The sequence below is a fragment of the Colias eurytheme genome, chromosome 9 (genome assembly GCF_061535395.1).
Source record: "Colias eurytheme isolate Ceu_HAF_F1 chromosome 9, ilColEury1 Martin Lab GWU primary, whole genome shotgun sequence".
NCBI lineage: Eukaryota > Metazoa > Arthropoda > Insecta > Lepidoptera > Pieridae > Colias > Colias eurytheme.
In genome coordinates this window covers 11217886-11245553 of record NC_142988.1, presented here as the reverse complement: position 1 = coordinate 11245553, position 27668 = coordinate 11217886, and the positions used below count along the sequence as shown (strand labels likewise).

The window sequence follows — 27668 nt, the reverse complement described above, 5'->3', positions numbered from 1 at the left end:
CTTCAAAAAACAAATATACCTTTTTAAGTGACTCAAATGTTTTACAGTGCCACGCGCTCATAGAGCCTAAAGACTACGTAGAGAAATGCGAGGCAGAACTGTGCGAACTGAACACGACGGACGCTTGCACAGTGCTGGCCCGATATGCGGCGGATTGCCGTGCGCAGGGCGTGTGCCTCACTTGGAGAGATGAAATCTGCCCCTTGCCGTGGTGAGTGCCCCATGTGCCCCAAAAATTTGGAGTCAAGTTAACGATTATGGCTTATAACTAAAATTATACTGTGCCCCATACCGAGAAAATCATTAAATTTATGCTCATGATTATGTTTAATAACTATAATTATGTTGTCGTGGTGAATGAGAAAATCATTTTTGAAATCGATTGATTGATGATCGAATGAAAATTCAAAACTTTCCTTTTCTATTAATGTAGAAGTGTGTTAAAAAATCCATGCCGCAAAATATCGAGACAAATCTTCTACTTCTTTAGAGTAGACAAGATAAAAAATCTTGCTTAAAAGCTTAACATACTTTATCGTTAATAAAATTTTACATTCTCCAGTGAGGAACCATTCGTGTACAGACCATGTGTGGACTGTGAACGCACGTGTGAGAACCACGAGGACCTGGAGAAGAATCCTAAGAAATGTACCAACCAACCCGTTGAAGGTTGCTTCTGTCCTGAAGGAAAAGTAAGAACAAATCCAAAAATCTAAACCAAGCTTCTTGTTTTTCAAGTGAAACTTCTATAGGCGCTTTGAGAGTAAAATTTCAAGGTCGCGTCTTGGTAATACGGTCGCTTCATATAGCAAGGCGACGATTTTGGTATCTTTGAATCTTGCCAAAGAAGTTTCACTTCTGACACGTGTGCTCGGAACACACGCTCTTTTTTAAACTTTTATGCTGAAATGTTACATGTTTTATTATTGATATTGTCATCAGGTGCGCGTAAACAACACATGTATTGAACCGGCGAAGTGCTTCCCCTGTGACTCCAAGAGTGAACATTATGCTGGAGATGAGTGGCAGGTAAATAATATTAATACGGCCTAGTTATTGATTGTCACAATATTTTCCTCCTAAATATCAGGAACAAATTTTATATATATAGCGGTCCGCCCCGGCTTCGCACGTGGTACGTACATGTTTAAACTATCCTATCTCTCAAGAGAATACCAGGTGTTTAATTTAATTTTAGCACAGCTGAGTTATAATTTTTATTTTTATTTTTGTGGCAATAAAAACATACATTCATTCTTTATCTTCTCCACGCCCAGGAGGACGCATGCACCAAGTGCACGTGCAGCAAAGTGGAAGGCAAGAACCTGGCGCACGTGGCGTGCACGACGCAGACCTGCACCGTGCCCATGTGCTCTGAAAACGAGAACCTCATCAAGAAACCCACTAAGCACTCGGCCTGCTGCCCGAAGTATATGTGCCGTGAGTTTTTTTTTTATTCTTAACGAAAAAATAGATTTTTTTAGAATAGAAAAAAATGATAACAATGCGGAATTTGAACCCCCGTCTTTCTGCCAAATCGAGGCATCGCCTAACATCTCGGTCACCCGTGAATCTATCGCAGTAATCGAATTTCCTCTACTCTATCTCTTCTTTTCGTAGTTTTATTTGGTTCACAAATTAGAATTAAGACAAATAGACTTGAAAACTATTTATAAAGAACAATGTGCGGTGTAATCCCTAAATGAGTGAGCACATCATGCTTTAGATTCTCTTACTCGAGGAATAAAATCTTCCTTCCTCCATTTCTGTCTAAACTAAGTTTAGTCAAGCTAATTACACATAAAGTTATACTTCATCTACTAAACACATGAAAATAAAATAATTATAATCTGGATTTGTTGCAGTGCCGAAACCAAAGAAAAATAAGCCAAATTGCAAGGACCCTATCTTAATAGTATGTGGCTTCGGACAAGTGCGTAAACAGAAAACAAATGCCGAAGGGTGTAGCGAATTCACTTGTGGTAAGTTTTGTTCAGCCAATAAAAACACATCATCAAAATAAAATAGTATTTATATTTGTGTAAACTATTCTGTAATTTAAGTTAGCTGAATTAGGACTCTCAAATTATGATAAAATTTAAACAGTGCCAAAAAAATTATCAAAATACTTTCTTAAATAAGAATTATTTAACAGAATGTATGCCAGCAAACGAGTGTCAACCAATACCCAGTGACAATGAAGTAGAGATGCTAGAGCCAGGAATGGAACGGGTCATCGACCAAAGTGGTTGCTGCCCAAAAGTGGAACTTGTCTGTCACCCAAAGAACTGTCCTAAAGCACCAGACTGTCCGAAATTCTATAAACTCGAAACCGTCAATACTACTGAGAAATGTTGTCCGGAATACAAATGCGGTGAGTTCCTATAATCCTGTGATTATTAAATGTTACAGCTAAAGAAAATAAAATTGCTATTCTGTTGTATTTCGTCCTCAAATTTATTCCAAGTATATTTTTTTTTCTATTCATGTTAAATTTTCAACTGTAAAAAGTGTACCCGTTTTATAAATAATAACTGAAATAAATTCTACTAAATAAGTTATCATCGTGTTAAAAATAACTTGAAAATATGTATTGCTAATATTCCAGAATTACCCAAAGACAAATGTAATGTGACATTGGAATGGGAGGCCGCTGCAACTGGAGGAGAAAAAATGCGAGCGAACCCACAAGTTATGCTTAAAGATGTACGTAGAATGTATAATTTTGATAGAAGTAGTAAATTTTTTTCAAGGAAATCAAGGCAGACGTGACTATCTATTCAGAAATCTTTTCTATATAAATTATGCTCCACCACTCATCGGTTTCTCACTCTTCAACAATCACTTTCCAAAAAAAACTTAAAACTTAATTGTTTTACCATAATTATTTATATCATCAATATAGCACTACTTATTTGTAGGTAGTCTGCAAACTACACCGAATCAACCAATTAAAGATTTGTCGACATTACCCTTCTTAATAAATTACTACTAAAATACTTCACAATTTATTCATACTGTGTCCGTAATAGGTATATTATATATTTTTCCCATACTAAACTCTTCCTCTTAAAAACTCCTTTCCGAGTCGATTTTAAATGGTAAAACTATGTTATGACAATTCAAAAGTGCTTCTAGAAGTAGTCTAATTGAATAAATAAATATTTGTTTGTTTGTTAAATGTTATTCAACTTATCTCCGTCTAGATTGATGCAGTATGGGCGGACGGTCCATGCCGTGCGTGCCACTGCGCAGGTGACACAGCACAAGCTGCGCATGCGCAGTGCACAGTAGAGGAATGTCCCGCGATAGTATCAGATGCGCAGTTCGTGCGCACAGCGAAACCTGTGCCCTTCGAGTGCTGCCCAAGAACTGTGAGCACCGCGTGTAGGAGTGGAGATCATATTTATCAAGTGAGTAGTACTTGACGAACTTATACTTAGCATTATATTGTAATGGGTTTCCAGAGAGAAAATATTTATGCAAGAATAAGTTTCGAATATCGACGAAACACAATTTTTTTTAAATGGGTGTTTATTAAAAATGGGTTTATTTTTAATGTACACAACAGATTGGCGAAACATGGAAATCACCGGACGACGCGTGCGAATCATACCTGTGTAAAGAAGTTGGGGACGGTGAGCTTGAGGTCGTCACCACTGTGCAGACTTGTGACACTACTTGCCAACCTGTGAGTACTTTACTTTTCTACGATAATATAAAATAGTGAAATGATTTCATTATGTGTATGTTTGAAATTAATACGCTTCGACATTACTTTGTAAAAATGTGTTCTGAAATTTGTGTTGTTCGATGTGTAAAAAATCCGTTCACCAGCTGACATTATTCCTGGGTGTATTTTATTTTTATCCCGCGTCATTTTGGGCAGCGCAAGGACGTGCATCTATTTTGGTATAAAATCCTATCACTCATGAAAAAAATATGTACAAAATGTCTAAATTGAAAGCCAAACCATCTTTGGATTAATTAAACGGATACCACCAAATTGCAATATCACACGACTCACATATAAAAATAATTTTATATACCCAGGGTTGGCAGTACGAGCCAGCAAATTCAAGCGTGCAATGTTGCGGTCGCTGTAAGCCAGTCGCGTGCGTGGTCAACGGACAAGTGCATAATATCTCCACCTCTTGGACGTCAGACGACTTCTGTGTTAACTACACTTGTGTTGACCTGAATGGAACGGTAAGTTGTGTTTTATGTTTTGATGTTCAGTAGTCTTAATTACTTATTTTGAAAAAAAAAATTAATTTTGTGTATAATAGTTTCTCACCATGAAATTTTTATTCCTCTCAGAAGTACTAATAAAACTGACGTCTTCTTACTATTATGTGACTTACCCTGGCAATTTATTCTAATTGACGTTCTTAACATGGGCTTTTCATCTCGACAAAAGCTTTATAAGATTTACAATTAATTTCGTTTTATAGCTTCAAGTGCAGTCTTCAAACGAAACATGTCCGGAGATTCCAGAGCCGATGTTGAAGCAATTTGTGTTCAGCGATGAGAAAATACCTGGAAAGTGTTGTCCAAAGCGTGAACCGATCGCCTGTCGTGTTGGAAACGAAATCTATCAGGTATGATTTTTAATTCAGTAATTTGTTGGTAGTAGATTATTCACGTGCTTTTGACGCTATTGATATTGCTAATTCTTCCAAAACTAATATAATATAACAGGTTTGATGTTAAATGTTTAAAGGCTAGCTTACAAAAAACTCACAAGTTGTTAAAATTTATAATAAATAGTACATGTGTTTCTTTATGTGTGAAATCGACTAGCGGCGTGCCACAAGGTTCCATCCTTGGACCACTGTTGTTTATTTTATACACAGCTGGTGTCACTCACTCATAAACATTGCAGATATCATTTCTATGCTGATTATATACATATTTTGTTCAAGATGAGTGAAATGTGATGTAGTGACACTATGGTTAATATTTCAGGAAGGACAAACATGGCCGACGTCAGACCCGTGCAAGAACGTGTCGTGCACGCGGGACTCATCCGGTCGACTGGCGCAAGTGGATAGCATAGAGTCGTGCGCTCAAGATTGCAAGCGTGGCTGGGGATACGAACCTGCACCCGCCGGCCAGTGCTGTGGCCACTGCGCACAGCAGCAATGCGTGCTGGGAGATGTGCTGCGGGAGCCCGGTGAGTGTGGCACAGGGAGACTGGGGACACGAACCCGCAGCCGCCGGCCAGTGCTGTGGCCACTGCGCACAGCAGCAATGCGTGCTGGGCGACGTGCTGCGGGAGCCCGGTGAGTGTGGCACAGGGAGACTGGGGACACGAACCCGCAGCCGCCGGCCAGTGCTGTGGCCACTGCGCACAGCAGCAATGCGTGCTGGGAGATGTGCTGCGGGAGCCCGGTGAGTGTGGCACAGGGAGACTGGGGACACGAACCCGCAGCCGCCGGCCAGTGCTGTGGCCACTGCGCACAGCAGCAATGCGTGCTGGGCGACGTGCTGCGGGAGCCCGGTGAGTGTGGCACAGGGAGACTGGGGACACGAACCCGCAGCCGCCGGCCAGTGCTGTGGCCACTGCGCACAGCAGCAATGCGTGCTGGGAGATGTGCTGCGGGAGCCCGGTGAGTGTGGCACAGGGAGACTGGGGACACGAACCCGCAGCCGCCGGCCAGTGCTGTGGCCACTGCGCACAGCAGCAATGCGTGCTGGGCGACGTGCTGCGGGAGCCCGGTGAGTGTGGCACAGGGAGACTGGGGACACGAACCCGCAGCCGCCGGCCAGTGCTGTGGCCACTGCGCACAGCAGCAATGCGTGCTGGGAGATGTGCTGCGGGAGCCCGGTGAGTGTGGCACAGGGAGACTGGGGACACGAACCCGCAGCCGCCGGCCAGTGCTGTGGCCACTGCGCACAGCAGCAATGCGTGCTGGGCGACGTGCTGCGGGAGCCCGGTGAGTGTGGCACAGGGAGACTGGGGACACGAACCCGCACCCATAACCCATATAAGTCCCATATCTCAATGGCGTCAAAATTCCACCAACTTTTACACCAAACTCTTCCGACTAAGCGTCACTAAAACAAATTTATTTATTTAATAAAAAAGGCTTACCAACTAAATACATAATTTTTTGTTCAAACAATTCAAAATTAATTTATTTAAAATAAACATTAGTACTTACGTATCTAAATTACAGGTAGGCACAAATACCAACATATTAAGTTATAATATTTATCATCCACAGGTTCAACATGGAAATCCATGGACAACTGTACAACATACACTTGCGAGAAATCAGAGGGAGAGGTGTTTGTGACGTCATCTCGGCAACAGTGCATCGACATATCCGATTGTCCGGAAGAGGATCGCATCATGGAGGACTGCTGTCTCACGTGCAAGAGGAAAACGATGGATTTGAGTGAGTAACAAAATTGTTGACATTGATATAATGAACACTATCGAATTATCGTCTATTCACCAATCTTTTTCTCTCAGGAAGAAGTTTATTTGACATAATTAATGAATGAGTTTTTTCGCCTTAAATCTACATTTTGCAATTTCTCAATTTTTATTATTGACAAATAAGTCATCAGCATATATAACTAATAGAAACGGTCTCAAGTACCCTGAAGAACTCCATACAGAAATATGCAACAGAAATAACTCCAATATTATTTTTTATCCGATTTATATACAAAATAGTAATTTTATAATTTTTCTTGTGATTTAAATCAATATTAAGCCAATATACCCTTACCAAATAAGCAACAGCGATATATCAACAAAATCGATTGCTTCATACAAATCTATGGTCCACTAAATTTGTTTTCTTTTATATTATGGTACTACAAAACACATATATTTTAGAAACGTGTGCGGTGAAAGAGCGCGAAGTAGGTGTGGGCGAACTGCACATGCGCTCGGGTGCGCGTGGGGACTGCGTTAACGTGCTGCCCGTGCGCATACGCGAGTGCCAGGGACACTGCGAGTCCGGCACTTTCTATAGCAACCGTGAGTTATTTGTCATTTAAAAAAATATACTTCATATTTTTTTTTTTGGTATTAAGATCATAAGTGATTCTTTGATGTTAGTAACTATGAAAATTGAAATGAAAAAATGTATAACTTCTACTTTCTCACTTTGACAGGTACTATTATGTAGCGTGCCTCGATGTTGACTATTCTTATGTGATTTTAACGATGTTTTTGCTGATTTTTTGATTTGCTAACATTTTTCTTGAACCGATTCGTACAATGGCAGTTGTCATCAGTTACAGCCATGTTATTGAAGTGAAAACTTCTTTAGCGGCATTGAGCACTTTTTCTGTAATGGGTATAAAATCTTAAACTCGCGTCAGGACACGTGACCTGATCGAAAAAGCGTAAGACGGATACCATTCCAAAATATCAAACATGCTCAACGTTAATAATCAAGTTTTCACTTCTGCCGGCACTCCCGGAGTGCAACCCGTCTTTTTTTTCAAGTCTTTTAAATTTCCAACATTCTATTCCCACAGAGACGGGCAAACATACATCTGAGTGCGAGTGCTGTACAGCGAGCCGCGTGGAGCCTTTGGGCGTGGAGCTGGTGTGCGCGGACGGGCGGCGCGCACGCGGCTCGCTCGCCAGCCCCGCCGCGTGCGCGTGCCGCGCGTGCGCAGACACGCGCTCGCCACGTGAGTCAATAAATAACAAATAAATAAATAAATATTATAGGACATTATTACACAAATCGACCTAGTTCCACAGTAAGCTCAATTAAGGCTTGTGTTGTGGATACTAGGCGACGATAAATATAATATTTAATAAATACATATATAGATAACACCCAGACCCAAGAACAAATAATTAAGTTCATCACACAAATATTTGCCCTGACCGGGGATCGAACCCGGGACCGTCGGCTCAGTAGGCAGTTACTTTACCACTGCGCAATCGTTAAAAGTACACAGCGTGTAGCTGTATGCGCGGACTGCTGCTGCTGTATGTATGTGAGAGCCGCGTGGAGCACATCGTGTGAACAATGCTTAATGCATACCCAAGAGTCTTTGAGCGGTAACACGGGCGGCTCGGCAGTTAAGGGCTGAGCGATGTACACGGACTGCTCGAGCTGTCGCTACAAACAGCGCAGTTGACGGCTCGAAGCGGTCGCGACGGCTCGAGCAGTTGGCATGTATGGCAGTGAATGAATGTCCATAGTTCACAGTTTCGATTTTATCTACACAGTATGACTACGTACTTTGTATTTATATCGGCTCCATAGACTGCTAGGAGCTAGAGTTTACCGCTAGACCTAATCATATCTCACAATAATTATACCTATGCATGTGTTAAAAATATTTCGTAACCCACGAAATAAATTAAGAAAACACATGAATCTTATTTTAACATTTTTCTATTTTCAGTTTCCGGCACAAAGACCAACGTGATCCCCGAGTTCTACAAAAGATCGTTCCCGCCGGAGCAGTGAGATCGTCGGAGTTTAGTTTATGAGATTTCTTGTGTATACCATGTAAAATATATGAAATGATGTAAAATATACTATTGAATTTCATCTGTTGTTTTATTTGGGATCAACCTTTTTAACCAAAAATTACCTCAAAATAAAAACCTAACTATAGGTGTAGGTAACAGTTCTGTAGCCAAACCATTTCCATACATTAAATAATATTTTAAAGAAATTCTATACCAGACAGAAGTTTTCTGTGTCACTGATCCATATTTCAACTAATCTACAGGCTACAAGTTTATTTAAAATATTTTTTTATTATTGGCTATAACATTAATACAATAATTGTTAATGATAATATTGTGATAATATTATGTATGAAATAGTTGAATATTCGAGTAAAAAATATTCTGAATTGAAAATGTCTTAAATAATAGGTTTTTTGATAAAATTGATAGTTGGTGAAATCATAAGAGACGCATCTAAAATTTGAATTTATTTTTATTATTGACCAGCTAGCTTAGGTAGTTAGAATCTATTTGCTTTTGTGAGTACCTACATATTGTGAATACACCATAAAAATGATGTCAATAAGCACAATATCACATAATATTATCCCTAAGTACTATCCAATAAGCTTCAGTTTACTCACAGTTTACTGTTACGAAATGATGTTTGATTCTTTCGATAAAATTTTGCAAACACAATCAAGATTCTTTTAGACCGGGATCCCTCGCCCTTTTTCGTAAGTGATTACTAACAAGCTAAATTTTCGTCAGTAGCTTCATTTTGACGAGACGCCCAACATTAGCTAGTACAAAAATTTCGTAAGTGGTAGCTAACAGGGGTAATGAGAACATAATTTGTTGATTTAGTGGTTATCAAAAATTCATTACTAACTGGTTTTTTTATTTATAATTCTTATAATAATAATCTAAATTAGCCGAAAAAATATTTGTCCTACAAAATGCTAGGTTTGATCAACGAGGTCCCATTTTTGCAACATGTACTATTTACGAGGTCATGAAAAATTATTACTAACCAGCTGATTTTTTTTTTGTTGGTTAGTTAATAATTATATAATTTAACGCCCACATTGTCCTACACATTACGTGGAACGTTTTTCTAGTCCTAGACTCCTAAGTTGTCCATACCACAGGACCATTTTTTTTATTAGTAACTGTAGGACAAAAGTATCACGTGATACATTAGTGTGTTTTTTATCCGAATAAAACAATGTCCTACAAAAAAACTGGTATGCATCCGTAGTCCTACAATAATCGTAATTTTCCTTTTTCCTATGTGCAACATGAGGTAAAGTGAAAATATATTTATTGAAATAAATCAACTTTATTATGTAACATACATGAAAAAGTAGATATTTTTATATAAAAAAGTAATTAATTTTCATCTGACTCATCAGAAAAACATTCATCCTCACTACTGGCATCACTCTCCTCATCTTCATCAGTATCTTCTTCATTCTGATCTTCCGTGGTATCTAAATCTGTAATAATATGAAAAAATTAATTAATGTCGCCGAAAAATTAAAAACCAAATTTCAATAATATTAATAGGGTACCTTGCAATTGAGAAGATAATTCTTCAAAGGATGGGCTTTGAGGACCATCAAACCAATAATACTCGTATTTACCATCAATTATTGTCCATCCATAATTTTCAGGTACTTTATCTGTGGGGCACCGCATGTGTGCATTACACCATACATTGCTGATGAATACCGTTCTTTTAATTTGTTGCAACAATTCTTCAACTATTTCAACTATTTAGGTTCGCGATTTTATACTATAATTAATGACATGAATGACGTTGCATAACATAGTTATATTATAATATAAAATGTTAAGTTTTTGTAATAAAATAATATGAATACTATAACACTAAAAATGAAAATCGAGGTTAAGCAAGGGGCATAATTTGGATGGGTGACCGATTTTTTGCAGATTTGTTGTTCTTTAGCCTGTTTGTACGGAACCCTCAGTGTCGCGAGTCCGACTCACGCTGGCCTTATTTTTATTAATATGTATTAACATCGTATTCAATTTCCAATGATAAAGTATGTGTATACAAAATACCTATATCGATAAAGTATGTGAATACAAAATATATCGATAAAGATATCGATATACAAATTTACTATGTCTCATCTCTAGGACATTTGGTGACCTTGAATTAGCCAATGAGAATGCAGCGCCCCGCTTCACCATACCTCAAGTTGTTGACAGATTGAACTTAGTACATACAAGCTAACATTAGGCGTCTAGTGGTTGTGTGGTCGATGTTTCAGAGCGTCCAACACGTGGTCAACAGAAAAAAACAGCACGGTTATAGTCGGCTTCAGCATGGAGTAACTAACTACGTACTAATATAACTAAACTCCAATAGAAAAATGTACAGAATGAATAGATTTTTATTGTTATGAATTTCAAATTCCATTGGAGGATCAGCAAAATATACCATGCAATTTGTAGGACAATGTGGGCGTTAAATTATATAATTATTAACTAACCAACAAAAAAAAAATCAGCTGGTTAGTAATAATTTTTCATGACCTCGTAAATAGTACATGTTGCAAAAATGGGACCTCGTTGATCAAACCTAGCATTTTGTAGGACAAATATTTTTTCGGCTACTTTAGATTATTATTATAAGAATTATAAATTAAAAAACCAGTTAGTAATAAATTTTTGATAACCACTAAATCAACAAATTATGTCCTCATTACCCCTGTTAGCTACCACAATCGAGCATTTTCGTAAAGGAAATTCTTGGGCGTCTCATTGAAACGAAGCTACTCACGAAGTTTCAACTTGATACTAATTATTTTTACATCTAGTATTTGTACTACAACCTAAGAGTGTCGGACTAGAAAAACGTTCCACGTAATGTGTAGGACAATGTGGGCGTTAAATTATATAATTATTAACTAACCAACAAAAAAAAAATCAGCTGGTTAGTAATAATTTTTCATGACCTCGTAAATAGTACATGTTGCAAAAATGGGACCTCGTTGATCAAACCTAGCATTTTGTAGGACAAATATTTTTTCGGCTAATTTAGATTATTATTATAAGAATTATAAATAAAAAAACCAGTTAGTAATGAATTTTTGATAACCACTAAATCAACAAATTATGTTCTCATTACCCCTGTTAGCTACCACTTACGAAATTTTTGTACTAGCTAATGTTGGGCGTCTCGTCAAAATGAAGCTACTGACGAAAATTTAGCTTGTTAGTAATCACTTACGAAAAAGGGCGAGGGATCCCGGTCTATTTAGCTATCGGTACAGTTTTAGTTTTGTTTTTGTACAGCAGTTTTTAGCTTTTCTTCCAAGTCCATTTTGTAGCATTTAGGTTTAGGTATGAATTTCATGGTACGTTCAGACGCGTGGCCAGAGCCCGTGTGCTTATGGTACAAACAAATAAACATGGGCGCATGCACAAACAACATGTTTACATGCTTGTGCTCGTTGAATGTCGCTTTGAACGCAAGCGTCTGAACGCGGCATAAAAATGGAAAGGACAAAATATGTTGAACGTGAGGTAGGATTCGTAACCGCATCTTTTGACGTGTATAAAAATACACACATCAACCTATTCTTCATAGATTTTTAGATATTTGTACAATACCCTAGACTTTGTTCATATGTGTATATTCGAGACTGCCTGTATAATATAAGGTACTTTCAGGAAAAAATAAAACAAATTTTTTCAACAAAATCTTTAGTGCCATAAAAATTACAATACATACAAATTATGTACATACATAAATAATTAACATGATCCATCCACCACATTAAGCCTTTTTATGTTTGTCATGGCATTCGCGTCACACGAATTAAATATTTCGAGTCTCAAAAAGTTTTAAGCATTTTAGATATGAGACATAAGGGTGGAAAAATTGTAAATTCTGGGTTATTTATTTATCACTAAATTCTTCAATCACATGATAGATTCGTCCTCTTTGTCGTTACATGGGGTTGGTTCTGCGTTATTTTCTGGATCTTTCAGTTTCTCGTCTTCTATTTTTTGTTCTTCTTCTTTCTGTTTCTGCTGTTTCAGCATTTCTGATAGATATTTACACCGCTGCATACATTCCTCCTGTAAAAATAATGATTTTTATTAATAAAACATGTTCCATTTTATCGTTCTTTGCAAAATTTTGGCACAAATTAAATTTTTAAGTCTTGTAACTGGCCATTCGGCCGCAATATCGTATTTCAAATTCTGTTTAATAGTTTTTTGTAAAAAAAAAAAACAAATATCCAACCAACTTTTTTTTTCAAATTTGTTACATTATGGAATCAATTACGATATTAGAGTTTTGAGGAAATTTCAACTGAATAGGAACAGATAATCGAGATGATTGAATTGAAGGTATGAGCAATTGCTATTAGATAACTCGTAATCGACCTACTTGTTCATCAACCATCACATTAAGGTTACCAGTAATGCAATTTTGTCGAATAGATTTTGTCATTTCTATGTTGAAAAACACAGGCATTACGTCATAGTTCAGTAACAAAATAGTTTTTGTAAGGTGATTGCACTTTTAAGATGTAATACAGAGAATAAGAAAATGTTTGTGCAAAATTATCATTGCAGAATATTTTCTGGCTGATTGAAAAAAAAATGAGATATTATATTTTCTTTTTTGAAAAAAGTTTTCCTTAAGAATCATAAAGTGAGCCTGTGAATCGCCAATGGGTTCGTGTCAATTAGGAGATTGAATACATTAAAACCAAACAATATTTTAGAAAAACAATTTTCCAACAATTTTCTGTCATTGAGATGACACCGCCTACATCACTTATGTTCCGCTCAACATACGCCATATGGCGTAACTGCACGCTCATTTTTTATTTGTTTTAAAGTGAAACGCATCAAATATACCTTCGTGTGTGTTACGATATTGCACAAATAATACGGAAAAGTGCAAAGGAATAACTTTCATCGGTAAGTACCTAACTAGATAATAATTTTTAAAACTTAGTTAGAGCAAAAAAATGGCTCACAGATTTTGTTCGTGGTGTCTCCTCCACACGTAGTAATATTATATCAATGTTTTCTGTACATTTTTTACAATTATATCCTTATGTACAATTCCCTTACCTTACTCTTCCCGGGCACACTGTTAGCGATCTTGGCCCATCGATCTCCAGCACCACCCTTGGGATACTTCGCAAGGGCTGTTTCTAACGCCTTCTGCTGAGTTTGGGACCAGTTGCTCACAGAACTTGCTGCTATGTCTTCCGCTTTACGAGTTTTTACCTGAATAAAGGAGAAAATGTATTATTTGTTTTGAGGCATTTTTTATAACAAATTGCAGTTTTCCTAAATTGGGAAAACTTTACAAATATAATCTATTTGTAAAGTTTTACAATTTCCAGTTTGTTAAATTATTATGTTTTTAATAATGGCTTGCTGAAGAACAAGAGATATTTGTGTATTCTTTGTTACAAAACGGCAACTTTGCATGAGATGCAAAGAAATTGTAAGATCTTTTCTTCATCTTGACTACATTGCAATAATGACATAATATAAATTATTTTTAGATATCATATTATGCAATATTTTTATTTGCTATAACTTATATAAATCCGGAATTTTACAGAAGATCCGTAAAGTGTACTCTTCTTTGCTTCCAGCTCTTGCTCTAGTATATTTTAGCACATCTATTAGACCAAGATCATCTACCTGGCTATACAAACCTTTTTGGGCACTTCTGGTACAGGATCCACCTCCTGTCCCGGTATCTTATAGCAGTTCTCTTTGAGTTTGGCCGCCATATGCGTGACCTCAGCAACAGGCCGCTGCAACTTCTCTGCGACAAATTTATCTACCTATAAAGACCTAGAGGTAGATAACTGGCTATACAAACCTTCTTGGGCACTTCTGGCACGGGTTCCACCTCTTGTCCCGGTATCTTATAGCAGTTTTCCTTGAGTTTGGCCGCCATGTGCGTGACTTCAGCAACAGGCCGCTGCAATTTCTCAGCTACGCTTTCCCAGCGTCGCGCCGCACCCGCCGGATAGCGCTTTACGAGACGAACTAACTCGGCTAGATCGTCGTCCGTCCAGAGACCACCGGATATTATGGGCGGTGCTGACTGGGATACAAATTGGTTTCATTTAGTACGCAATACACTTAATTTTGATTTATTATTATTTTAACCAGTAAAAATGATATATTTTGATAATGAATGATGTATTTTTAAATATTGTAGAATTTATAAATTAATTTTTTTGTGCAGCAATAAATACTTATAAATACTTTATTAAATACAGATCCTATAAAATATGTTTTTATTAAATTAAAAAAATAACGAAGAAACTGTATAAATTACTAACTCACTAATAATTCCCTGTTCAAGAAAAGTCAGTTTGAGAATACTCTATGGTAGCCTCCTGGGCTGACAGGCATCTTACATAAAATAACATTAAGAATCAAACTCACCGGTTTACTAACAACAGGCGCCCCCTCCGGCTCATCAGCCGGCTCCAACAAGCACTCCCGCTCGGGCGGCACGAAGCCACGCCGCTTCCGAGCGCCGCCCGCCGCCGCGCGAGCCTCCGCGGCTGCTGCCTCGCGAGCCTCGCGTGCTTGGTCTTCTTCTTCCCTACGATCATTTATTATCTATACTAATATTATAAAGCTGAAGAGTTTGTTTGATTGTTCGAACGCGCTAATCTCAAACTACTGGTCCTATTTGAAAAATTCTTTCAATGTAAGATAGCCAATTTATCGAGGAACCCACAGTAGCGACGATACATAGCAGTCGCTGCAGCCGAAATCGGCAAGGAGCGATTATTACATCTTTATAATTGCTCATATAAACTAGACTATAAAATTTTCCCCAAATCTATAATAATAAAATTATAAAGCTGAAGGGTTTTTATTTTAGGGTTTTAATTAAATAGGCTATATATCATCACGCTACGACCAACAGGAGTAGAGCCACGCACGGGGGTGAAACCGCGCGGAGCAGCTAGTATGTTATTTTTACTAGCTGCGCTCCGCGGTTTCACCCGCGTGGCTCCACTCCTGTTGGTCTTAACGTGATGATATATAGCCTATTTAATTAAAACCCTAAAATAAAAACCCTTCAGCTTTATAATTTTATTATTATAGATTTGGGGAAAATTTTATAGTCTAGTTTATATGAGCAATTATAAAGATGTAATAATCGCTCCTTGCCGATTTCGGCTGCAGCGACTGCTATGTATCGTCGTTACTGTGGGTCTACATTGCCCTAACGTGTGCTCGCAGGTGGCTGATGTAGCCAATTTTGTCAAAAAATTTATGGTACGTTTATACATTGTTTTTTCTTGTGTTTTATTTTGTATAATTGAAATATTGAAAAAACAAAACCCATTTAAAGATACAAATTTGTAATCACAGTACTGTGTTTTAATGTCTAGTAATAATATAGATAAGCACTGTGTAAAAAGTAATGGATCATTAATTAATTAATGCATACCAGGAAATTACAGAACCAATAATTACATTAAATTTTCATAGATCTTTAAATAACTAAAAATTAAAGTTTCTAAGTCAGATACATAAAATATTAGCAATAAAATTACTTCTCTTACTTTTTCTTTCTTCTTCTTTCTTCTTCCTCCTGCTGTTTCTTTCTCTCTTTAAATGCAGCTATAGCACTTGGAATGGCAGTTATAGACCACCAAATTGCCCTTGGTATTTGAAACGGCAATGTATCTTTTATACTAGGTTTAGGCAATTGATCCAATATTTCCGCTAATCCAGTGTCAAAACCAGACTTTTTCATTTTTTTACCCCTTGTAGTTAATATTTGTTCCTATAAAAAAGATTCATGTTAATAAAAGTATATAACCTTTCAATTGCAAGATTTATTCAGTATTTTAAAAACTTACTTACAGCTGTGTACCTCTTCTCAGCATATGCTGCCCAACCGACTAAATACTGTCCAAATGTAACAATAATAAATAAAATAATAGAGCCCTCGGCCAATCCCATTTTCCTAACATGTCGGTAATAGTATATTGCTGATCTCCAGTTTGGTAATCCATTTTTAAGTACCTCATTATACCTAGAAAATTATATTAACATGTTATCATGGATAATTAAGTTAGCAAATAATTATAGAATTGAATTCAATCTCTAAAACATAAAAATATTATTTCAAAGAGTTTTTTATAGTTACAAACATTAAAAATTCATAGATTGATAAAAATTAAATATTATTGAACATAAAAAAAATACAGTACTAAATAAAAAAATTCTTTAAGTTTTAAGTCAATCAATGTTATAATTATGCAACACCTGAAATTTGACTGAACAAACCAAAATTCCTTGAATTACAGATGAAAAATGACTTTTTTAACTTACTTTTCTCTTTTACCTGGGTCTTTAAGAACATTATGAACAGACACTAAATTCCTAAACTGAACATCTGCATCGGGCGCATCATTCTTGTCTGGATGTAACTTTAGAGTTAACTTTTTAAAAGCCGACTTAATTTCAGATTGTGATGCATCCTAAAAACCAATTTATAAGAAAAATTTAATATGTATCTGGCATATATGTCAGTAAATTATGAATAATATATTGTGGATCTAAATTTCAAGCTCTCATAAAAAAATACTAGTAAAATATTAAGTTTTTTTAACATATTTTCCTCAACATTGTAGGTCATTTTTTTCCAAATTGGTTCGATATATCAAAGAAATTACAATACATGAATGAATAAGAATCTAATAGCAATAACTAAATAATAATATTAAATCGCATACCTGAGGAACACCAATAAGTTCATAAAAATTTTGGTTCACTTCTTCTACCACGTCGAAAACTTCCAAATCGTCGTCGTCCCAAGCTGCAACACCTAATATAGCGCAACAGGCTATAAGAATTAAACACCGCATTTTATTTATTTCACTTGATTTATTAAAGTTTTAAACAAATTATACTTTAATAATTCATATTTTTTGTGCGGCTAAAAAGAAATTTAATGAACAGATACTACGGAACAAATGATAGTGACATATTTTGTGCTTTGATAATGAGTGACAACGTCAGTCGTGAACTTTCAAAAACGTTGCAAATACGTCACGCTCAGAGGAACTCGGAGCAATTAACAATAATTGCTCCGAGCAGAGGAATAAACCTAACGTCACGTCTGTCATTCGTATTTCGTTTAGGAATGTTATGGGAATATTTCACAAGAAAATAAGTAGATACTTTTTAGTTCACTACGTTATACATCACAGTTATACATACATAACAATTATTCTGATACATGAATAATCGAAAAAATTCTAAGAAAAAATTACACTGGAAATTTTAAGTGTTTCAAGATCTAATTACTTCATCTCCATTCAACATTTGAAATATTATGCTTTAAAATATATTAAAAGTGTGAAACAAACGTTTATTACGATCAAAAGCACATTTCTTAGGCACATTTGCTCTGAAAACAAACAATTCAATATTTTAATTTTTTGAACTAAGAATAAGAACTGTGCTGTACAGTGTACTGCATTCGATCAAGTATGCTATTAGATAATGATAAGACGTACATTATAGTAACTTTTAACTTTTTGGAAAAATAATACACAACTGAAAATGTCTCATATTTTATCATTGAGATAATATTACTACGTATGGAGGAGACACCACGAACAAAATCTGTGCGCCATTTTTTTGCTCTAACTAAGTTTTAAAAATTATTATCTAGTTAGGTACTTACCGATGAAAGTTATTCCTTTGCACTTTTCCGTATTATTTGTATTATTTGTGCAATATCGTAACACACACGAAGGCATATTTGATGCGTTTCACTTTAAAACCATTAAAAAAAACCGCTCAACATACGCCACATGGCGTATGTTGAGTGGAACATAAGTGATGTAGGCGGTGTCGTCTCCATATTAATATTATCTCAATGTATTTTATGCGGCGAATTGAAATCAATCATAATCATATTATATTACATTGGACGTCAGAGCTAGCCAGCATAGCAAGACCTGTTATTATTCCTAGAGCTGCCCCTATAGTCAAATACAGCTTATGCAATCGAGGGACGGGAGATAGGTCAAGGCGACTGGTCTATACCTTCAGAGAGAAAAGCAAAGCGAATCAGTAGCTCGCGGCCCCGTTCGCGGGTGAAACGTAGTGAGGGGATGAAGACCCCAAAAATAAACCACGTTATTCCTTTTGACCATACTGCAGAGTGCATTTGCACTTTGCCTTTATAAATGTGTATTATGTGAATTGATTTATTCTTCATGCGTTGCCCAACATACTTTTTCGTAATCGCAATGTTTTTCACTACCTTTGGTGCTGTTGCATTGGTGATAATGTCTTTACAATCGCTTGTGAGTGAAGAAAGTAGTAAATATTCATTTCATGTGATACATTTTTAAAAACTACCGAAAATAATATTTTTTTTTTCAATCTAAAATTTTATTTTATTCAGACTGTCTATAGGTAGTTTCTTTTCTTTTGTCTTCCAGTTATACAGTAGGTAATTCTATAGTTTATTTTATTAGAATTAGTATAGAACACATTGGTACTTCCTTCCATTTCATTTTTTATTTCTCAAATACGATTATCGTAAAAATTATAATTACTTGGTATGTTTTCCACAGAAGCATAGCGCGAATGTTGTAATATTTATTTTTTAATACTATTTGTATGCCCAATTTAAGGTAATTGCCATAAATTGGGTCTTGTAAAACACATTAGATTATAATAATTTATCATAACCTTTGGTCTTTGACAGCGCAATCGATCGGCGGGAAAACATGCGCGGTGCGTTTTCAAGTTCCCGCGCAAAATTTTCTTAACAGACAAAATATTATTCTAGGGCTTTCTAAAATTATTATTTTCTGATATTACTGTGCTTTTGTTCTTCTTCAAATTATGATTTCTTGCATGTATTATGTCAGTTTAATTTTGTTTTACTTGTCCTACCAGGTTTACAGTTCTCTTGGGTCTTATCCTGCGTGATCACTAGAGGAAAATGGTACACGACGTTAATTTAATTTATATTAAGCATGAGTCAACCGCTTATAAAGTTGAATTTAGTAGGTAGTATTAAAATATATCATTGTTACGAGTTACAACAATATTAATCACTAGTATAAATTAATACATTTTATTGAGGTATTATTAGATACCTAAATAGAGATGCTTTCTACCTAATAACATACCTATATCTTCGTAGATATAGGTATACAAAATTAATACGAATCCACACTTAATAGCTATTAGCTACACGTAAAAATATGTAATCACTTTTCTGCGAGTGTTGTCTTGTGTTGCCATAAAAATCTCCACTTTTAAATTCAAATTGAACTATTTATCGAATCTCTTGCAGTGTGCAGCACAAACTCCTTGCTCGGACGGGCAACACTGCCCGCCACATTGGCTCTGTTGCGAGGAAGGATGCTGTGCACCCGCAACTGTTATACCTAGGCACACACCTGAGACCTACACAACTAGTTGGTATTGGCAATGGTAGGTGCCCTGGGAGAAATTATTGTTAAAATTGATAGTCACTGTAATCCTTTCTATATTGCCTTAAAATTATTTTTGTATATAGAGCGATGCACATACAAAACAAATCTTTAATCTGTTCACCAGGCAAGTGCTCTTCATCCTTGGAACGCTAGTGGGCATCGTGGCTTGCTGTCTATGGTGTATAGTCTTCAAACGCACTCGCATCTATATGTGCTCTATGGCATTCTGCGTGCATCGGAATAATTCCGAGCGTGATTCAGCGGGCTCGGTGTACCCCCCGCCGCGGTATAGCCGCTGCGGCTCCTTCCACCAGGCCCCACCGCCGTATTCAGAAGTAATTCTATATGTTCTTTTTTAATTTATTTCATGACCATGGTTACAGTAGTTCAGTAGTAATCTATAAATACTATGTATGATTATTTGGTGGTTAGTGTTGCCATGCCAATTTTGAAATAACGATTTGGCAATAAAATTTTACCGTTGTAAACTAAATTTTTTGTATTACTGAAGCATTTTAGAGTATAACAGAATATACACAGTCATAATTTTAACACTACATAATTCCTAAAATGCTCTACTTTGTTTAAAATATTTAGGTTAGTAAAATATAGTTAGCCTACATTATTATTTTATAAAATCGTTAAAAGAGTAACGAAAGGAAACATCTATAAAACCTTTTAAATGATTATGCTTACTTAGAATATGATTAAAATTACAGGTGACATCAAAGCCAGACCTGTATCCTCTGGTTATAACATGCAATGAAGGCGAGGGGAAGTCCGGGGGTAATTATCTGATGGTGCACTACTTTAGAAACTATGTCATTCGGGCGCCAGGTAAAATATAAAATACTGCTGATTCTTTTACGTGTAGATTTATAGAAACCTATTTCTTGTCTTAGATCTTCACGTTAAAAAATACGAAGCTATGATGTCGATAATTTATAATAAACTGAATACCTACTCGAAATATAACAAAATCAGTTTCATCATAGAAATCAAGTGGCGAATTTCCATAAAATGAATAGAAATTCAAATGATTTCAAATCGTATAAGTGGTGTATCGACCTTGACTTCTAAAGCATGTCTTATCTCGGTTTGCAGGTTCTCTGTCCGCCACTAGCACGGCTGAATCGCTTAATTCGAGCTATATGTGCAACGCTGTTAACGAGGTATATAGAATACTTACTTGTCTTATCTATTAAAATTGATGAACATTGCTCACCATCTCCCTAAGTATCTCTCCTTCTTGGTCACAGATACAAAAACTTTTTAAATCGTCATGACTTTTCTTTACTTAATACGGTCTAATAGGATGTGAGTTCTGACTCTCCACAGCATTATTAATGTGCACACTTTTCCAAAAATATAATGCTACTTAAATGAGTTAAACGTCCCCTTTATTAATGCCAAAATCACCAAAAATGCACACCAAACTGAAGATCACGATTAGCATTATTCCCACTGTCATTTTATGCGGTTATATGCGGGTACGTAGTCATTCTGTATTCTCCATTTCCAGGCAAACACGATGGTGCCGCCACCATACTCTTGCGCGAGCAGCTACAACGAGTGCAACATGGGCTGCGGGCGCACAGTGCTCAGGTCTCTCACGTCGCTCGCGGAACCAAGGCGACGAGAGCAAACTAATAACGCTACTTTTAGGGATAATCTCATCAATTCTCCAGTGCAGCCAATGGTATTTTACAATTTCCTTTCCTTTTCATCTTTGGTTAAAATTGTCAATATCAAATGAATTACCTAATGATTATTCCATATCAGTTTCTTCAGCAATCTTATTTTAACATTAACACAAAAATTTTTTCCTCAATTGAATTTTTAGAACCCTTTCTTACAAACGACTCTGAGATTGCATAAAATCAATAAAAAATTCACATAGCATATCACAAATATAATAACGTCTTTGGGATAATCCTTGCAGTATCATTAGAAACTAGACAAATTATCAAGAATAATTATTTACAGGATCCATCCTACGATCTTGAACTAGAGCTGATAGACTGCGAAATGTATTGCGACGGCGGTTGCAAGCCACGCTTAGGTGCTTCTCCACCACTGCGGCACACTCATTCCAACTCTGAAGATACTGTTTTTGACCATGAAGCTTATGGCTTACGTCATCTCTTCCCATCACCTGAAGCTGGCGCTTGTGAATCTCCTCCACAGCCCACAAGTCCAACACAAACCTCTAGAGATTCAACTTTACGAAGACTAAGTGAAGAAAGGCGCATACGACGTTTCGAAATAGGAAAGAAATCATCCAGGACGAGGAAATCGAGCTTATACATGCCCCTGTCGGTTGGTTACACTGGAAGGAATTCAAGAATCTCACCGGGTACTAGGATTTCTTCGCGTTCAGCCCCTGCGACACCTTGTGGGGCTCTTGTACCAAATCTCCTGAATCTAACCCAGAGAGTATCGGCTTCGCGACTCAGCTCACGTTCGTCGAGACTGGAAGAGGAAAATGACCCTCTGCTAGCATCGGATGTTGAAAATCCTGGCACTGAACATAAATTTTAATAGTCTGAAATAAATTTGTCCACCGGGCTTCAATTAGTGTAACTTTGTGATCTGTATAATGTCATTTGTAATACTATAGTTGTATGAAAATTTTGGCCTACTTCACGTAAGTTTAGTAAAGGAGATCAATTCGATGTTGTGATTGTATAGGATATGCTCATAAATAATGCGTGTATTCGCAACCTAGATAGTTCAATGTTAAATAAATTATATATTATTGTATGAGCTATGACATACTTTTATGTTTAAGAAGACGAGCTTGTTGGACCATTGTTCACTTGCATTTAAATATTGTATAATAAACGAAATAAGTACTTCATTATTAATCTTTTTCTTACCGTTTCATTTCACAGAAATTGTTGTGGCTCAGTGTAGGGCTCAGCCTTTTATTGTAAATTTAATTTTCAACTCCAAGCCAAGGGCTCGAAACAAAAAAAATATAGGCTTACCTTGATTATAATATAACAGCTCCCTGCATTTATAAAAATTTAAGTAAATTAATATGACTGCCACTGGGCACTGGGCTCTTTAGTCTCTGGTGGGCCAGTGCCCACCAGCAGTAACAGCCCTTTTGTGATTTTTCGTTTTATTAGTGATTCTGAAAGCGGGTTTCTTAAGCTTTCTATTGAATTAAGTAACTTACTTATTTCTAAGACTATAAGAATGGTTTTTATTTAACAGTTTTCACTTACTGCAAACGAAAAAAATTAACAATTTGGCGTGATTTCCCAACTAAAATACAGTATAAATTATACTGCAGATTAAATTTTAAGGTTTCATAACTAAAATGCAGTAAGCAATATAATTTTACAGTTCTTTAGATAGTTTTATATTTCTGGAAAAAAATAAAAAAAAAATTAATACGCAGTAAAATTTACCGCCATACAAGCTATTTTTACTGCAAATTAAGAAAATACAATTTATTGTCACGAACTCCCAACTAAAATGCAGTAAAATCAAAGCTTGTCGCATTTTAGTTGTGAATACTTAACATTCTTTTATCATTATAAACTGACTAACAGGCAGTAAAATACAGCATTACTGCAGATTAGTTTGGATAGCATAATGACACAGATATGGACACAGATATGATTATTCCTAGCTAAAGTGCAGTTAATGTTTTAAATACTGCAACTGTGAACTAGCTATTTTTCTTACTGCACTAGTAAATTGAACACTTTTTTCTTAAAAAACTAACTAAAATGCAGTATTTTTTTGACCTTACTGCATGTTAGTTGGGTTTCTTGACAAAATAACTGATCCAAACGCAGTAATAGGGCTTTTTGCTGCATTTTACTAAGTTTAAAATGGTATTTTTTACAAAAAAGGCTATGCAGTAATAGGCACCAAAAAGAATAAATGGCCATAATAAATTCAGTTATTAAGATATATATTTTTTTATTGCTTTAACGTGTGAACCTATGCCTTTACAACCTTTCTGCATTCAAATTTTTTTGCTTATCATTCTGTTGATTTTTTAAAATCAATTCTTAACTTTAAATGCGTTTTACTCGAAATCGTGATTTTGCTGTTACTGCACTTTAGTGTATGGTGGGCAGAATTGATATCTGCTAACCCCTTAAACATATATATTTATATTTATGCCAGAATATGGGTAAATGATGACGATGGTAACATTTTGATGCAAATTAAATTATAGGTAAACCAGAATCTGATGGCAATTAGGGAAATCAAAATTTTGAGTGTGCAACCCTAGGGAAAATGGACTGAACGATCTTGATATTGCTTATTTTTTATTTTGTCCTCAATATCATTAGTCACATTACATAAGTGGACAATACTGTACGTCTTAATAATGAGATATCCACTAATATTATGTAGGTACATACTTACATATATATTAAATACATATTAGTTTTATATGTATATTAGAAATATTATTTACACATACCTATATTTGTATATTCATTATCATTATGCCATGTCAAAATATGGATATAATGATAATGTAGATCAAAACTGCTTATAATTTTTTATAAAATAAAATAAAAATAAAATAAAATTATGTTTATTTTCGTAAGTATTAACAGACACACATTATAAAATTGACTTGGACAGCTTGGACTTGACGAATAGCCGTATTGGAAACTCCTGTAATAAGTTTTCATAAAATTATATTCTAATCAACAAACAATATTATTATAGTTACCTACATATAATATTTTTAAATTTATAGTATCAAAACGGGTAAGTCCAATTTACCAATAAAATCTTCAAAATTGAAAATTGTGATGTGTTTGACCCTTCTTCATCGAATGTTTTTCTATACACATTATAAACAACATCTCTTGCTTGTGATCGCAGCGGCTTTTTCGACATTTTCGAAGATTTTTTTTGAACAAAATCCTAAAAATTATTCATCAACTGCAAAAAAGACATAATTTGACATCCAATTTGATAGTTGTCAAATAAGTTGCCACATAAAAATCTTTTATTTCTTAAATATAAATATGCCATCAGATTCTGGTAGACCTATAAAATTATTAAAATAAATAATTCATCTCTGCTAAGTGAAAAAGTTTTAATGTAAGCAGTGATGGACAGAAAATTGTACTGTTTCTCAATATAACACAAATAAAAACGATCAATAAAAAATGTTGTGTGGTTTTATGAAACCACGGTAAAAGTGAAACTGTTCGAACGGTTCCGAACACTGCTTTGTGTAGCGCATGTCGCGTGTCGGGCGGCTGCCGAGTAGGTATACCTACTCGGCAGCCGCGATACACGCGACATGCGCTACACAGACCAAAAAGTTTGAGACGATGTAATAAAAGTTTCACTTTAAAAATACAAAGCCTTGAAATAAGCCTTAAAATTGCTCAAGATTTTTTCTAAAGTTTATGAACAATGAACGCACCTTCCTCTTGTCACTTTTACTGTCACATTCGTAAAATCGTAAAGTCAAAAGTCAAACCCAAAAATATAAACATTTGAAAGGCTTTCGACTATATTACTTGCTCTGTGGGCTTTCGAGATTAGAAAATATCAAAATAATAGAGACAGCATATAGGAATCGAGTATTCCTTTTTAGTTAGAACAAGGACATAAAAAAGCAGCAACCGTGGATTCTAAATCGTTCATAAACTACAACACTGACATGAGTTTGCCAACAGATTTCGGCCCGGATTCAGGAGGCCGGGTGAAGGTTTGTTTTTACTTGAAACTTGAATTATTATAGAATAATGATAAATTTAAATCACATGAGCATTTAAATACTTAAATGTTGCAGGGTTTAGTGATAGTTAAACCGATAGTGTACGGTAACATAGCAAGATATTTTGGCAAGAAACGTGAAGAAGATGGTCACACGCATCAATGGACTGTTTACGTGAAGCCCTATGCGAATGAAGATATGTCAGTGTATATAAAAAAGATCCATTTCAAGTTACACGAAAGCTACGCTAACCCAAATAGGATAGTGACTAAACCACCGTACGAACTTACGGAAACGGGTTGGGGAGAGTTCGAAATAGTTATTAAGATTTATTTCCATGACCCTAATGAAAGACCGGTAAGTATTTGTTCAACTGTCTATCAAATCAGCAATAAAATTTGTGTAATATGATGTAGGTAACTGATGCTTGTTTCTTTTTCAAATTTGACTAAAAGTTTAGTTTGTAAATTACTTTAATTTCATAATTGGAATGTAATTAATAATTTTAGCAGTGTACAAATAATTGTACTAAATCATTACATAGCAAAACAAAGTCACTGTGTGTCCGTCCTTATGTATGGTTAAATCTTTAAAACTATGCAAGTTGCAAATGATTTAAAAGCCTTTTTTTAGAATTTTTATAAAAGAATTAGTGATTTAAGAGTGTAAAATTGCACTGCAAAACAAAATTCTTTTGCTCATCTCTTCTTCGAAATAGACTAATCATTAGCTTATAAACATACTGTACCTACAGGTCACCCTATACCACATCCTGAAGCTGTTCCAATCCCCAGTGACGGAAGGCATGCCACAAGTCGGCCGAGCTTTAGTGAGCGAGTCGTATGAAGAGATTGTGTTCCAAGAGCCGACACAGTTGATGCAACATCTGCTCAATAATGTTAAACCAATTACGAATGGCCCTTGGACTCATGATACGGATTGTATGTTTTTTTTGTTTTACAACGTAAAGGGTTGTAGTATAGACTTAATTCTAAACCTCTCGTATTTTCGTCTTAGTTTAGTTAAAACGTAATAGATATGTTTATTTTTTAATTCAAGACAAATAAATGCATTTTTAAATTTATTTAAAAAGCAGACAAGGTAAGCCATGTAACCTAATTGATTTCATAATATCAGAATTTTCCAATGATTGATTTAATAATATGGGATCAAAATATTATTTTAATTAATGTTTAATATTATAATCTATGTTAAATATTTTTTCAGTTGAAGAGAAGAAAGAAAAGACACTAGAAAAGATTGTAGCAGCTCAAACAGTAGTGAGGAGTGAGATATCGGAATTGAAAGAAAAACTACATCTTGCAAAAGAAACAATTACTAAATTCAAAGAAGAAATTGCGAAGATACAAAACAACCCTGCGGCAAATTTATTATCAGTAGTTTAAATACTTTAAGTAGAATATATTTATTAAAAAAAAAACGTGTGGCACTCGGGGACTGCCGCGGTAAAACTATTGCATAGCACGCCTTCAAGCCACACCTCCGAGCCCGTTGGAGTGGGGAGCGTGAGGTTTTTTTCGTTACGGAATTTCTGGATTCGGTCCCCGCGCTCAAGGCCCGCGATAGAAGCTATGCAATAGCATAAAAATGGACTCATTTTTATATTTATACAAATATGAATTGATTAGTATTAAAATTAGGATGTAGGAACTAGGAACTGTTCTTTCACATATTATAGGATATTTTTTCCACAGTGAGCATGTTTCCAAGTTTTCAAATAATAATAAATAAGATATGACAATTAATTATATTGTTTTTCTTTAATTAAACCGTAAGGCATTTAAAATTTTCGCTATATAGAAAAAAAACTAGTTTCTCATACGCTTTAATATGATCGAATTATAGATTTTAGATAAATGCTTAAATTAATGAGTTTAAATATTGGTAAAATTATAGGTACTCACACTCAACGGTCTTAAAATTTAAAAGATATGCGCTAATTACGCACTGAATTCCACGACGTTCCTTG

At 35.6% G+C, this 27668-nt stretch overlaps 4 protein-coding genes across 7 annotated transcripts in view; 3 read left to right on the top strand and 1 right to left on the bottom strand.

The window, feature by feature from the left end:
• Hml (hemolectin) overlaps positions 1 to 8540 on the top strand; it is a 50918-nt gene extending 42378 nt beyond the window's left edge. The window contains exons 59-74 of the mRNA XM_090105929.1: positions 48 to 211; positions 563 to 692; positions 943 to 1029; positions 1278 to 1440; positions 1866 to 1982; positions 2156 to 2374; positions 2609 to 2706; positions 3207 to 3413; positions 3572 to 3691; positions 4054 to 4209; positions 4455 to 4601; positions 4969 to 5176; positions 6231 to 6404; positions 6854 to 6997; positions 7504 to 7662; positions 8392 to 8540. Of these exons, the coding sequence (XP_089962055.1) occupies positions 48 to 211; positions 563 to 692; positions 943 to 1029; positions 1278 to 1440; positions 1866 to 1982; positions 2156 to 2374; positions 2609 to 2706; positions 3207 to 3413; positions 3572 to 3691; positions 4054 to 4209; positions 4455 to 4601; positions 4969 to 5176; positions 6231 to 6404; positions 6854 to 6997; positions 7504 to 7662; positions 8392 to 8456 (2358 nt within the window). The 3' untranslated portion in view covers positions 8457 to 8540. The remainder of the gene's footprint in view (positions 1 to 47; positions 212 to 562; positions 693 to 942; positions 1030 to 1277; positions 1441 to 1865; positions 1983 to 2155; positions 2375 to 2608; positions 2707 to 3206; positions 3414 to 3571; positions 3692 to 4053; positions 4210 to 4454; positions 4602 to 4968; positions 5177 to 6230; positions 6405 to 6853; positions 6998 to 7503; positions 7663 to 8391) is intronic.
• A 3624-nt stretch (positions 8541 to 12164) lies between these two features.
• LOC149906133 (uncharacterized protein F54F2.9) lies at positions 12165 to 17491 on the bottom strand. Its single transcript, XM_090105757.1, has 8 exons — positions 17233 to 17491; positions 16829 to 16977; positions 16358 to 16529; positions 16054 to 16277; positions 14915 to 15077; positions 14340 to 14567; positions 13571 to 13729; positions 12165 to 12559 (listed from the first exon to the last, which is right to left on the bottom strand). The coding sequence occupies exons 1-8, from the start codon at positions 17362 to 17364 to the stop codon at positions 12401 to 12403; spliced, it is 1386 nt and encodes a 461-aa protein (XP_089961883.1). The 5' UTR covers positions 17365 to 17491; the 3' UTR covers positions 12165 to 12400.
• A 1098-nt stretch (positions 17492 to 18589) lies between these two features.
• LOC149906132 (uncharacterized) lies at positions 18590 to 22807 on the top strand. Of its 4 annotated transcripts, none has more exons than XM_090105886.1 (8): positions 18590 to 18816; positions 19418 to 19466; positions 19821 to 19960; positions 20087 to 20297; positions 20682 to 20799; positions 21067 to 21134; positions 21485 to 21661; positions 21949 to 22807. In XM_090105886.1, exons 2-8 carry the CDS (start codon positions 19464 to 19466, stop codon positions 22501 to 22503), a joined length of 1272 nt encoding a protein of 423 aa, XP_089962012.1. In that variant the 5' UTR covers positions 18590 to 18816; positions 19418 to 19463; the 3' UTR covers positions 22504 to 22807. The 4 variants fall into 4 exon arrangements, with proteins under 4 accessions (XP_089962012.1, XP_089962011.1, XP_089962010.1 ...); XM_090105887.1 differs by lacking the exon at positions 18590 to 18816 and adding an exon at positions 18846 to 18965; XM_090105885.1 differs by lacking the exon at positions 19418 to 19466 and having other exon boundaries at positions 20682 to 20748.
• A 2687-nt stretch (positions 22808 to 25494) lies between these two features.
• On the top strand, positions 25495 to 27352 carry Gas41 (YEATS domain-containing protein 4 Gas41). Its single transcript, XM_090105648.1, has 4 exons — positions 25495 to 25669; positions 25754 to 26035; positions 26433 to 26619; positions 26906 to 27352. The coding sequence occupies exons 1-4, from the start codon at positions 25622 to 25624 to the stop codon at positions 27082 to 27084; spliced, it is 696 nt and encodes a 231-aa protein (XP_089961774.1). The 5' UTR covers positions 25495 to 25621; the 3' UTR covers positions 27085 to 27352.
• Positions 27353 to 27668: the final 316 nt, after the last annotated feature.